This window comes from Australozyma saopauloensis, chromosome 3 (assembly GCF_035610405.1).
Source record: "Australozyma saopauloensis chromosome 3, complete sequence".
NCBI lineage: Eukaryota > Fungi > Ascomycota > Pichiomycetes > Serinales > Metschnikowiaceae > Australozyma > Australozyma saopauloensis.
The window spans coordinates 113,641-126,053 of NC_086133.1; the positions used below are offsets into that span (position 1 = coordinate 113,641).

The following is a 12,413-nucleotide window of genomic DNA, read 5'->3' on the forward strand; positions in this document are numbered from 1 at the left end:
TGGTTACAACTACCATCTGACCAATGACATAAGACTCAGTGGAAAACAAGCCAGGAAATTTTTATCCATAATTCGAAACGAAAAGAACCTGAGTATTATAACCGAACATTTCATAGGAATTGATTATTATAATAATTATCTCTAAGGTCAAGCTCCGCAGCATTAGACAAGTAGGGCTTGTGCCCTAGCACACAACCTGCAGGTCTCACAGAGTCGCACCCAGTTCGCATACTACGAAAAATCTCTTCCCGATTCCTTCCAACTTTTCACATCACACAGACAACATGGAGAACGATAAAGGTCAATTGGTATGTGACAACAAATCCGAGAACTGGGACATTTAATCATTTTCTTCCCATATTTGCCTTCAACATGAGCCATCACGCTATTCTTTCAAGCCCTTTTTGGTTTCACCGATGAGATGAGAAAGTATTCGTCAAATGTCCCTCCGTGACGAATACACATGAATCCAAGATTAAACCTCCATCATTTGGAAACCTTCCCCGAAGCCGAGGCCCCATATTGGCATTTATCCCTACCCCAACGTATACTAACATCAGGTGGAATTGTACGTCCCAAGAAAGTGCTCTGCTTCTAACAGAATCATCAAGGCCAAGGACCACGCCTCTGTCCAAATCAACATTGCCCACGTTGACGCTGAGGGAAGAGCTACCTCCGAGGTTACCACCTACGCTTTGTCTGGTTACATCAGATCCAGAGGTGAGGCTGACGACTCTTTGAACAGATTGGCTCAACAAGACGGTTTGTTGAAGAACGTCTGGTCTTACTCCCGTTAAGATATGTATATTGAAATATAATCTGTGAATTGTATTGAGTGTAGGAACTGATTGAGTTTTGACCAAGACTATTTTGATGAGATTTTAGACATCGCAAGAGAATGTCTCAGTTAATTCCAACAGTAGTTATGAGACTAGTTCGTTCTGCTGCAGAAATTCGACAGGTAATGCAGGGTCAGGTACATTTCTTCTGCAAAGGTGTCCGGGTTGAGACAATACAATTGACTCTGTAAATAATGTTAGGAGGATGTGGATAATGTTTGGAATATATCGGAGAGGACCAATTGAAAGTACTGGCAATCGATGGTTCAGCATTTATCCACCATTTGGTACTCAGACGTAAATAAACTTTCTTTCGTCTGTTTCCCTGGGTCAATGCAAAGCAATTTAATCAAACAATATAATACCGATTCGACACTTTTCAAAACATCCTCTACATTGCAAATATTTAAATGACGCTGTTGATGCATAGGACCAATCAGGGTCTGGATGCAGTTTTTCCAGAAATTCACTCATTTTGCACCCAGCGCCATAATTTGAAAATGCAGCATCGGTGCTCGTAATACATGTGAAGCGAACAACTGATTGAGTTCGATTAGCGAGTCTAAATCAAATATCGTTAGAGCCAGTTTTTGATTCTTTGAATTAAAAAATAGAGACTCATTGGTCAAGTTTCCAACTCGTCTTATTTAATGAGTGTTTTGATTAGATTGCATGTATGGAAATTGAGACTGTACTGAGACCATCTCGGAGGTGTCAAGCTATTCCGAATTTGGGCTCGTAAATAAAGCTCATCGAAGAAGCCTGAGAAGAGCACTAAAATTCTTCACCCAAAATAAACCTGAAAATTTTTCACATTGCTCATGCACAACCAAAGCTTATTGTATGTTCCGATAGCTAATATCCAACCTCGTCTTAGTCCATTCACAGTATAGTAGCAGTGCGTTGGGCTAATTCTGGGCGACCAGCACTATCTGATTAACCCAGATACACTCCCAAAACAAACCACATCTCAACTAAAAAGCATTCCAACAGAGTCCTGGAAGAATAAGCACACCCTGAAAAGAAAGCGAAAAAGCCAAATCTCTCACAATACACACCGCCTCGCTTCTCCGATCTCTTTTGATCCATCTGCCGCCATGTGGATAAGCCGATGGCCTGCACACCGGACCGCCTCACCCCACGACAGAATCGGGGTACATATACTCTTGGTGCCCCTCCAACCAGATATCTCACCATTTTGAAACACTGGTTCTCCTGAATCATTTCTAGATCCAGATCGCCAACGTTTTGTGACTGCGCTTTGTTTTGGGATTCTTTGTCTCTCCAGATCATCCCCATTTCACCGGTACTGGACCAAATTTCTGAGGGTCTCCTCCAGTGCTACTGACTCTATCCCTATCCAAAAACTCTCTGCTCTTCAGCCGTCTTCGATTGTGTTTGCTTGATTTTTTTAAATTGTTTCATTCCTCACATTAAAATCTCCTATCAAATTTGAATTTATCCTTTAGAATGAACGCTGTTGCGACTCTTCTCTTCAGCCCCAACTACTTGCCCGGCGCCTTAGTCTTGGGCCATGTTTTGCGTCGTATTGTCGATCAGAATACCAAATTGGTCATTTTGATTGATGCTTCTGCATTTACGCCATTGCACCTCCACCTTTTGCATCAATTGTGGGATGAAGTTCGTGACACCCAAGTGTATCAGTCTCAATTACATCATAAGTTGATCCACGACTTGCAAAGACCAGAGCTCGCTGCAACATTCACCAAGATCCAGTTGTGGGATCTTCCTTACGAAAAGGTGTTGTATTTGGATGCTGATACCCTCCCTTTGGTAGGCTCCACCAACGTCACTGATCTCCTTAAATTAGACTTCCCAGCAGGCAAAATCTTGGCCGCCCCAGACTCGGGTTTTCCCGACATTTTCAACTCCGGTGTGTTCGCATTGCGTCCAAACCAGCATGACTATCTCAACTTATTGTCTTTGGTGATGTCCAACAATAAGGATATCTCCTTTGACGGTGCCGACCAAGGTTTGCTCAACCAATACTTTAATTCTGACCCAGACTGGGTCGCACAGGCTTTGCAGACGGGTGCAGTTGAAACTACCCTTGGTCAATTCTCACAATCATCAAATTGGATCAAAATCCCATTCTTGTACAACACTACTCCGAACACTCAGTATCAGTATGCACCTGCTTTCAATCATTTTCAATCTTCCGAAGAGCCATCCAGCCAAATTCACAGGATTGGAGACAGCAATGTGAAAGACACTCCTGGTTCTTCTACGGATACTCCAGAAAGTTCGGGCGCTATTGCCCAGGCAGCTTATCACGCTACCGCATTTGAACACTTCACAGCCATGCAAGCTGGCAATCAAGTGAAACTTATCCATTTCATTGGCCCAGTGAAGCCATGGAAAAGTGATCCTGTTGGTTTGTTTGAAAGTTGGTGGAAGGAGTGGTTTGACTATTCCGGTGGCAAGCTGTTGTACGAGACTTTGTACCGCCAATTCTACCAGATCAGTGTCACAGCATTGAATATTCCTGGTCAAACCACTGAACCTTCAAGCAGCACGACCGAGCAATTGTTCTCATTTGAACAACCACACGTACAGGAATTTGTCCAAGAGAAGAAAACTTTCGAGCCTGCTGACTTGTGTGACCCGATGAATTACCAGCAGTTTGTATCCCAGCCCACCAGCTCGCATATTGCCTGGGACGCTACTAGAGAACAACCGCCTCTGGAAAAACCTGATCTGGGAAGCTTTGATGCGGATATCCGTGCATTCAACAGCTCCTGGGAGGAACCTAAACATGATGAGCCACCACATCAAGAACAGGAACATTCCGAGCCAGCTATAGAATATGTGGAACCGGAACATATCTCCGAATATGTGGCCGAAATAGTTGAAGAGCATGTGCAAGAACAGCCACCTTCATTAGAAACACTCATAATTTCCGAGGAAGAGCCACAAGAATGGAACGAACCAGTTCCAGAACCCATGGAAGATTTTGGATATCACAAGGACCAACAACCTGAAAGATCATTTGACGATTCCTATGATTACACTCCTACGCATTACTTATTAGAAAAACAAAAGGAAGCAGACGCAGCTGCCATGGAGCAGGTTATTGAAATCGAAGAGGATGCTGAGATTGATGAGGCCGAGGAAGATTTTGTTGAAGCGGAAACGGAGGTCGAGATCGAAGTCCCAGAGGAAACCTTCGAGCCAGAAGAGAACACTGGCTGCCAGAAGCTTTTCCCATGGGAGTTCCGTGAAGCCAGAGCGTCTACTCGTAGCTGGGATTAAGATTCCGAACATTTGAAAGAGATTCAATTCAACTTAATCAAAAAAAGGAATGAGAAGAAATATCGATTTGGAACAATATTGATATTCTCATTTTCCAGAAACATCATTTACACGCATGAGCTAACAAGTACTGAAAACTAAATTCCATGTTCTTAACTATGGAGCCTTCGCAGTTAGTTCAGACGTCTTCAATTCGCAGCCAACAATGGACCACATTTAAGCACTCTGCAGTAAGACATTTCAATAATATAAGCCCAATAAAAGTCGCACGTGAGTCGAAATATCCAATCAACAAAATCGCATTAATTTCAAAAAGGCATGCCACCGAGTAAAATCAAAATCTCTACAAATTTTCTCTTCAATATATACCCTTCCTCTCTTTTGTATAGGCGCCATAATAGCATATCGGTTGTTACCCGGCCGCAAAGCCAAGCACCACCAGAGGAGATTTTCTTTCCAGAGAGATCCCAGCCTGCACACAGGAATCCGCTCTTCTCACACAAAAAAAAATTCTCGCGACACCATCAATTAGTCCACCACCACCTTCCATCATGTCTGGAATCACCGAAGTCGACGCTAACTTGATTGAGACCAACTACGACAATGTCGTCTACTCTTTTGATGACATGAACCTTAAGCCTGAGATTGTCAGAGGTATCTTCGGTTACGGTTACGAAGCTCCTTCTGCCATTCAACAAAGAGCCATTGTTCCAATCACCGAGAGAAAGGATGTGTTGGCTCAGGCCCAGTCTGGTACCGGAAAGACCGCCACCTTCACCATCTCTGCTTTGCAGAACATTGACCACACCGAGAAGGCTACCCAAGCTTTGATCTTGGCTCCAACCAGAGAGTTGGCCCAACAAATTCTTAACGTCATCAACTCCATTGGTTTGTACTTGAACGTTACTGTTCACGCTTCCATTGGTGGTACCTCCATGCAAGATGACATCGAGGCCCTCAAGTCTGGTGTCCAAATTGTTGTCGGTACTCCAGGTAGAGTTTTCGACATGATTGACAGAAGATACTTCAAGACCAACAAGATCAAGATGTTCATCTTGGATGAGGCCGATGAGATGTTGTCCTCCGGTTTCAAGGAGCAAATTTACAACATTTTCAGATTGTTGCCAGAGAGCACCCAAGTTGTTCTTTTGTCCGCTACCATGCCACAAGATGTCTTGGAGGTCACCACCAAGTTCATGGACAACCCCGTCAGAATCTTGGTCAAGAAGGACGAGTTGACCTTGGAGGGTATTAAGCAATTCTACATCAACGTCGAGGAGGAGGCTTACAAGTTCGACTGTTTGTGTGACTTGTACGACTCTATCTCTGTCACCCAAGCTGTTATCTTCTGTAACACCAGATCTAAGGTCGAGACCTTGACTGCTAGATTGAAGGAGGCCAACTTCACTGTTTCCGCTATCCACGCTGACTTGCCTCAATCTGAGAGAGACACCATCATGAACGAGTTCAGATCCGGTTCCTCTAGAATCTTGATCTCCACTGACTTGTTGGCCAGAGGTATTGACGTCCAACAAGTTTCCTTGGTTATCAACTACGACTTGCCTGCCAACAAGGAGAACTACATCCACAGAATCGGTAGAGGTGGTCGTTTCGGTAGAAAGGGTATTGCTATCAACTTCGTCACCAACAAGGATGTCGGTATGATGAGAGAGATCGAGCAATTCTACTCTACTCAAATTGACGAGATGCCTGCTGACATCGGCTCTTTGTTTGCTTAAGGTTTTTAGCATATATTTCAAGTAACTTATCCTTTATTATACAACTGAATCTAGTTCTTCTAGGAATTGAGTAGAAGCATATTGGGTCAAAATAAAAAGAAGAAATTGCTGAGTGAAAGGTGACATTTGCAGAGCGCCTTTGATGATACACTAAAAAAAAGTTTTTCATACATCTAGCAATTCACATCAATGAGTTTTCTCTATTAGTAAATGATGATTAAATATGTACTCTTGATTAGTTTAATAGTCAGGAATCTCAAGGTGGAAGAATGGAGTATCAGTAGAAACAGCGGCATAATAGGCGCTGTTCTCAAGATCGGTTTTGTCTGGGACAGCAATATTCACAAAAGTCTTATCACTGACCAATTCAGTTTCGCCATATGTACCAAAGCCAGCTTTGAGTAAGGCTCTTCTGATCCAAGGAGAGTGAATTCCGCTGAAGTGAAATTCGACTTCACGATCAGCGTAAATGTTCAAGGCTCTTCTCAAGTCGACAAGAGCTTGGACAGAAGTTGCATCGATACCTGCGACACAAGAAAAGTCCAAATGAACAATACGTAAGAGTGGTTTAACTGGCTCAGACAAGCTTGTGACTTCCTTCTCGGTTTTCTTAAGAAAAGGAAGACGCCATCTCAATGGACCTGGATCATTCCATGGTCTATCACCTTGAGAACCTTCATTATATGGCTTTCCACGTCTAGTAGTTCTCTTTGCTTCGTCACTGATATCATCAGTTAAAGTAGACGAGTTGGGGTAGACGAATGACTGAAGAGGCCTGAAAACAATAACACCCTCTGGAGGAGGGAGTACGTCAATATCGTCATTTATGCTTTGTTTCGAAAGTGGCACCCAGCGACTGTGGAATTTGATCTGGGGGTTTGTGACAAGTAGTTGATCAGCAGTAAGTGGAGACTCTTTTCCAGACTTGTATTTGGCCTTCGAGTCTGCAGCGTTGTAACTATCGCGAGACAAGACCTGTTGGATTTCGACATCAGCAGACTCATCAGTAGAAATGGAGCGTTCATCTGTGAAGACGATACTTGGATTTACGACTTCAGCAACACGGATTCTTCCCAAGAACTGACCAGTTGGCTTGGCAACACGGAACAAGAGGACAGCTGCAGAGGCGGCAATGGCAAAATAGATACCATCCTCAATAGATGCAAAAATGGTGATAATCACAGCAATAAGGAAAATACCACAGTCAATGGGGTTGATTTCCCAAAGATTCCAAGTGACCTTGTATGAGGTGATCAAATCGGAAACGGCATGGATAATAATTGCACTCAAAGTTGCCTTAGGAATGTAGTAGAAACTACTAGTCAAACAGTACAAAGCCAACAAAACAACACCACCAGTGAAAATACCAGCCAATGGAGTTCTGACACCACACTTGGCCTTCAATGCTGATCTTGAGAATGAACCAGTTGCAGGGTAAGCGTTGAAGAAGGTACCAATCAAATTGTTGAATCCAATGGCAATCAATTCTTGGTCTGGAACAACCTTGTAATCATTAATTCTACCAAAAGACTTCGAGATAGCAATGTGCTCCAACAACAAGATAATAGTAGAAACAGGAATCTCAGAAGCCATTGCGCCAAGGATTCCTTGGGGAACAGTCATAACACCAACGTTTTTCAAACCTGAGGGAACAACTCCAATTGTTTGAATGGTAGGCTTAAACTTGTTCAAAGGGCCTTTGAACTGCTTCAATTGCGGGTGAACAATTCCCCAAGAAATGGCAGTGGCAACAACGATGACAATCACGTTTCTCAATTGTTCAACATAGAAGAACCACATCTTTTTACGTGGGTATCTGTTGGACAAGAAGCCACAAGAAAACTTCCACAAGTAGAGGATGAACAATGGGACAAGACCGAAGGCCGCATTGACATTAGTCTTTGGCAATGCCTTCAATGAGTCAATGACCACCTTGTAAGCAGCCACACGAGTGTTGACCTTCGAACCGTAACCTAACAAGCCTGGAACTTGGCCAACAATAATGTTGAAGGCAGAACCCGACATGAAACCCATAACAGCAGGCATGGAAATGAATTCAACGATGAATCCAAGACGAAGCAAACCAATAGCAGCAGAAATACCACCACAAATAAGCGACAAAAATGTGGCGATTTCTGGTGCAGAGTACTCGTTTCCAAACTTGTCCTGAACTCTGGCAATAACCTTACCGACTTGCATGGACATCACAGCAACTGGACCGATCGAGACATCTTTAGAAGTAGCAAAAAATGAGTAGATAAAAACACCGACAAACGAAGAGTACAAACCGTACTGAGCAGGCAAACCGGCCAACTGAGCGTAAGACATAGATTGTGGCACCAAAACCACACCAACAGTGACACCAGCGACCAAGTCACCGTACAACCATTTGAAGTTATAGTGCAAAATCCACTGGGCAATTGGAAAAAGCGAAATCAAATAATGTTGGAGTTTGGTCAATGGATTGCCAACAATATCCTTTGTGTAGGTGAAGACATTAGCCTCTGGAGCAATGTACTCAGGCACTTTCACATTACTTTCAGGTGTTCTGAACGGCTGATGTTCTTTTTGGAACTCATGACTAGTAACACGACTAATTCTGTTTCTATCATACTCCTGGGGCTCTGGCACAACCGAGTGGTTGGAGGAGAACGAAGATCTTGCACCCATCTCTCTATTAGGTAATGAAGATGCTAGCTGAAAAACTTAGGCAAGATAAAGGTGCGTGCGCTATGAGCCTGTTATATGTTGAAAAAAAAAAAGTGTTTCTCAGCAGAAAAAACGAAAAAAGAAGTGGATTCCGGTGACGCAAGTCGATTGTGGCTGTTTCCACTCTTGTCATTGTGGATTTATTACTAACAATCGCTTTCCACAGTTAGGATATTTCACGTGACCATACCCTTGCTTTTTTTTGCAGCCATATATTTCAGTCGATTGCCGCACGGCGGTGTCAAACCAATCCGGGGTATGGAAGCATGGCTCGCAATTTAGCATCATTTTGTTTCTTTGTCCGTTAAAATCGCCCTCCTCTGCCTTCGATTATGACTTTCGTTTATCGATCGTTTCATGATGGAAAGTCACGTGAGAAGAACGAATATCTGCACTATGCACAGCGCTAATCTTGCATGGTCTTGCCGAAGCAAATAGGAACGAGTGTCTCACTCAAATGATAGTGTGAGTAGAATTGCGATTTCGGGGCGGCGCCTTTGATCTTGTCAAAGGTGGGGAAGCGATTAATTAGTAGCTACTCAAGAGAAATGTGGATTATGGAGTGCATGTTTATTTTGATGGCGGTGATTTCTATGGCATCTGTATGCAAGAGAGCCTATGTAGCTTCTTGGATTCATTAGAAGCCATCTCATGTTTAACATGAAAACAGTTGTAAGAACATGTATCTAAATGTGTATTAGATGTTTCGCCGAACGATAATTGAATGGTTGATATGCAAGTATTAGAAAAAAGGAATCCAAAAGAATGCTTGGAAGTAAATGGATTCTAAATTACCCACTCGGGAAATGTCTTGAGGACCTTCATCATTGGGTCATTCGATGATTCTTCCAATTTCTTCACGTATTGAATGGCTTTTTGGCAAACCTCTTTTTGATCCAAACTGTACAGTTCCCAGAATTGTTTGTTGTTCATACCCTCGCAGGCCGACCATGCGTTGATTGTCTGGAATTTGAGCTTCCAGTCTTCCTCGCCCATGATATAGTCGTAATCTCCAATTTTTCTGAGATATCTTTCCTCATAATCATAAGTCACTCGATCGGTCACTTCGTTTAGGAGAGCATTGATTTTTGGCAGGTGAAGATGAAGGAAAGCGGCCATTGGCTTCGCACGCATATGGTCCTCTTGGTGCTTGAAAAATCTTTCTCTAAGCTCATCAGTGAATTCGCCATGCTGAAATAAATCTAATCTTCGATCGTACCCGTTGTCAGTCAACCAATCTTTCCAGTCTTCATACTGCTTTGCAGCTGTCAAGGGGTCTCCTTGAACCATCGTGGAGGGAATAAAGTCGTAGTCATCAATATCTTTGTCAAAAGTCTTTCTTCCACTGAATGTGACTGGAAACTCTGTGACATAGTATGGCTCATTCATCACAACTAGGGCAGGCTCGAAAGTGTCCTTGTCGCCTGGGCCTTCTCCCTCTTGGTAAATCAAAAGGTAGTAGTACATAGGCCCGTAATAGTTGTAATAGAAAGAGAGAATGAGACTTCGGAAATGTTCTCTTTTTGAGAAAAACATTTGGCCAGACTCTACTGTGTATGGCTGAACCAAACCATCTCTATCATGAAATAAAACTTCGGTATCGAGATCTCTTTCAAGATACTCTTGAAACGTGGCTTCATTGGACAAACCGAGTCTGGTTTTTATCTCGCCAGCTTTTAATCCAATAACATCGTAAAATAATGGTGAAGTAGTTTTGTGCCAGAAGTCTCTAAACATAAGGAATTTAGATTTCTTATAAAGACTGGAATTAAAGTAGTGGTCAGGGTTCGTAATTGGGAAGCTGTCCGAATCAAGGAAGAGAGTATTGTCAAACGAGGACACGAGAATAGCAAGTGCTTTGTACTGAAACTCAGTGAGCTTTAAAGACTGATAGAGATCTGAACCAAGAACTTCTTCGGCAACAACACACTTTCCATTGAGACGCGGCAAAGTGTGTTCACAGAGCTGCACGTTCCATTCATGTTTACTATCCATGACAATTTCTACCGGTAGCTGAGACCCTAGCTCTCTGAGCATCACCACAACGTTAAGAGCACCCATCAAGTATTGTTTACTGGCAGAAAGAACTATTCCAGTACCTTGAAACACATCGTCGGGAGGAATAGGAAGATCACGAAGTGCTTCAACGACTGCGCTGTGTTTCTGCTTGAGTTCTTCTAATTTCTTGGAACTCAAATCACATCTATCGGTAGTAAGGTCTTCCTTTGTGTAGAGAAAATCTAGAGATTCCGCCAAGACACCAAGGTAGCCTTCACCACTTTTGATACCACCGTTGTCTTCAGGTCCATTCTTAAGAATGATGTCGGTCACGATATCGACAAAGTATTGTTCGCGGTCTGTGGGTACCCGAATAATGGAATCCAAGTGATCCCGAAGGAATTTGTCATTTGTGCCATGAAGAATCAGCTTGATTATTCGGGACTTAAGCTTATCAGAGTTTCTGTCCCGGAAAACTTTTCGGATATCTTCCAAATGATTATGTCTGTCTTGCTCCAAACATAAGTTTGTTTTGGGATTTTCTGTAGCGACAGTCTTTGATTCTTTCCTCGACTGCCCTATAGAAGCGGTATCAAACTTTTGCCTAACAGAACCTCTAATATCTGCAAAGAGCTCATTCTTGGAGTCCTTCATTAATTGGAGTATTTTTTCTACGGTGGCATCATAGTCAAGGTCGTCTACAATTCGTGTCCCAGCAAATTGGGTATTAGCCTCAACCCAATTGGAGCTCACAAGAAAAAAGTCTTTGTCGCCTTCAAGACGTACAATTGGAGCAGGGTCAGCAAAGTAAGATGAAAAAAGCTCCCTTTGGATAAGGATTATGGTGATGATAGCGAGCACCGCTACTGTTGGTAGGAGTACCCTCTTGTTGGTCAAACTCATGCAATGCTACCGTAGGAATTGGCAAAGGTCTTGGTCCAGAAAAAGAAGCAGTAGTAAATCTGAAATCTTTAGTGGAGATGTAAAATGACCATGAAGGCCCAAACATTCTCCTGTGCAACAGATCAGAAGTTTTATGCTTATCTGCAAATCATCACAATACCCGCCATCATTACAACGGCTATCAATGCACAAGCCATTAACATGACGACACCCATACCCAAATTTTGCAAATTAAGAAAGCAAAAGAAGGATCACGAAACTAGCGAATCATCTAGCGAATTTGATGCTATCTATTTTTGGATACTTCTCATCGTTCTTAATCTCTCTCAGGGTTTTCATGCACTGCATCAATGCTCCAGCTTCATCATCTGTCACGTACAGGCATCAAGGATGTCCTAGGCGTTAAATTCGCGGATTGACGTTGACGTTAGCCTGTTTGGTAAATACGAGAAAAACCTGGCATATAAGTGCCTCAATCCTGTTGATAGCGGGGCGAGTGTCCACATAAACGTATAAGAAAAACCTTGTTTTGGATGTAAAGAGATCGCGACTATTATTTCAATCGTTCGAATCTCAAGAACATCAAATTCCAAAGCGGCATTTTAATGTTCCCTGATGGATGACTCTTTTTCTTGAAGTGGGCACATTGCAAGAGATGCAACAGAATGCTGATTTTGCAGCTCTTGTGTCTTTAACAATGATTTGCTTGTGTGTGTGCTTTAAGCATTTTTGGGCGTAATCTACATTCCTATTCTATTGTTGAGGCTGCTTAACAAGGTGAGAGTTGTGGGACAATTATTCATTCTGACATTCCCCTAAAAGGGAGGGAATTGATTGATTATCTGTTCTAGGCCATGCTCTTAGTGATATTCGAAATAAAATTGCATGATCATCTTGATTCTTCCATAATGTATGTTTTGATTATTTGCTTCTGATGAAATAGGCAAAGACA

At 42.6% G+C, this 12,413-nt stretch overlaps 5 protein-coding genes across 5 annotated transcripts; 3 read left to right on the forward strand and 2 right to left on the reverse strand.

Annotated features, from left to right (window-relative positions):
- Positions 1 to 284: 284 nt before the first annotated feature.
- PUMCH_002228 (uncharacterized protein) lies at positions 285 to 797 on the forward strand (the record flags this gene model as incomplete). Its single annotated transcript, XM_063021242.1, has 2 exons — positions 285 to 308; positions 561 to 797. The coding sequence occupies 2 exons, from the start codon at positions 285 to 287 to the stop codon at positions 795 to 797; spliced, it is 261 nt and encodes an 86-aa protein (XP_062877312.1).
- A 1,512-nt stretch (positions 798 to 2,309) lies between these two features.
- PUMCH_002229 (uncharacterized protein) lies at positions 2,310 to 4,112 on the forward strand (the record flags this gene model as incomplete). Its single annotated transcript, XM_063021243.1, has 1 exon — positions 2,310 to 4,112. The coding sequence occupies one exon, from the start codon at positions 2,310 to 2,312 to the stop codon at positions 4,110 to 4,112; it is 1,803 nt and encodes a 600-aa protein (XP_062877313.1).
- A 551-nt stretch (positions 4,113 to 4,663) lies between these two features.
- PUMCH_002230 (uncharacterized protein) lies at positions 4,664 to 5,851 on the forward strand (the record flags this gene model as incomplete). The annotated part of the gene is made up of 1 exon (XM_063021244.1): positions 4,664 to 5,851. The coding sequence occupies one exon, from the start codon at positions 4,664 to 4,666 to the stop codon at positions 5,849 to 5,851; it is 1,188 nt and encodes a 395-aa protein (XP_062877314.1).
- A 240-nt stretch (positions 5,852 to 6,091) lies between these two features.
- PUMCH_002231 (uncharacterized protein) lies at positions 6,092 to 8,521 on the reverse strand (the record flags this gene model as incomplete). Its single annotated transcript, XM_063021245.1, has 1 exon — positions 6,092 to 8,521. One exon carries the CDS (start codon positions 8,519 to 8,521, stop codon positions 6,092 to 6,094), a length of 2,430 nt encoding a protein of 809 aa, XP_062877315.1.
- Positions 8,522 to 9,346: 825 nt separating this feature from the next.
- On the reverse strand, positions 9,347 to 11,461 carry PUMCH_002232 (uncharacterized protein; the record flags this gene model as incomplete). Its single annotated transcript, XM_063021246.1, has 1 exon — positions 9,347 to 11,461. The coding sequence occupies one exon, from the start codon at positions 11,459 to 11,461 to the stop codon at positions 9,347 to 9,349; it is 2,115 nt and encodes a 704-aa protein (XP_062877316.1).
- Positions 11,462 to 12,413: the final 952 nt, after the last annotated feature.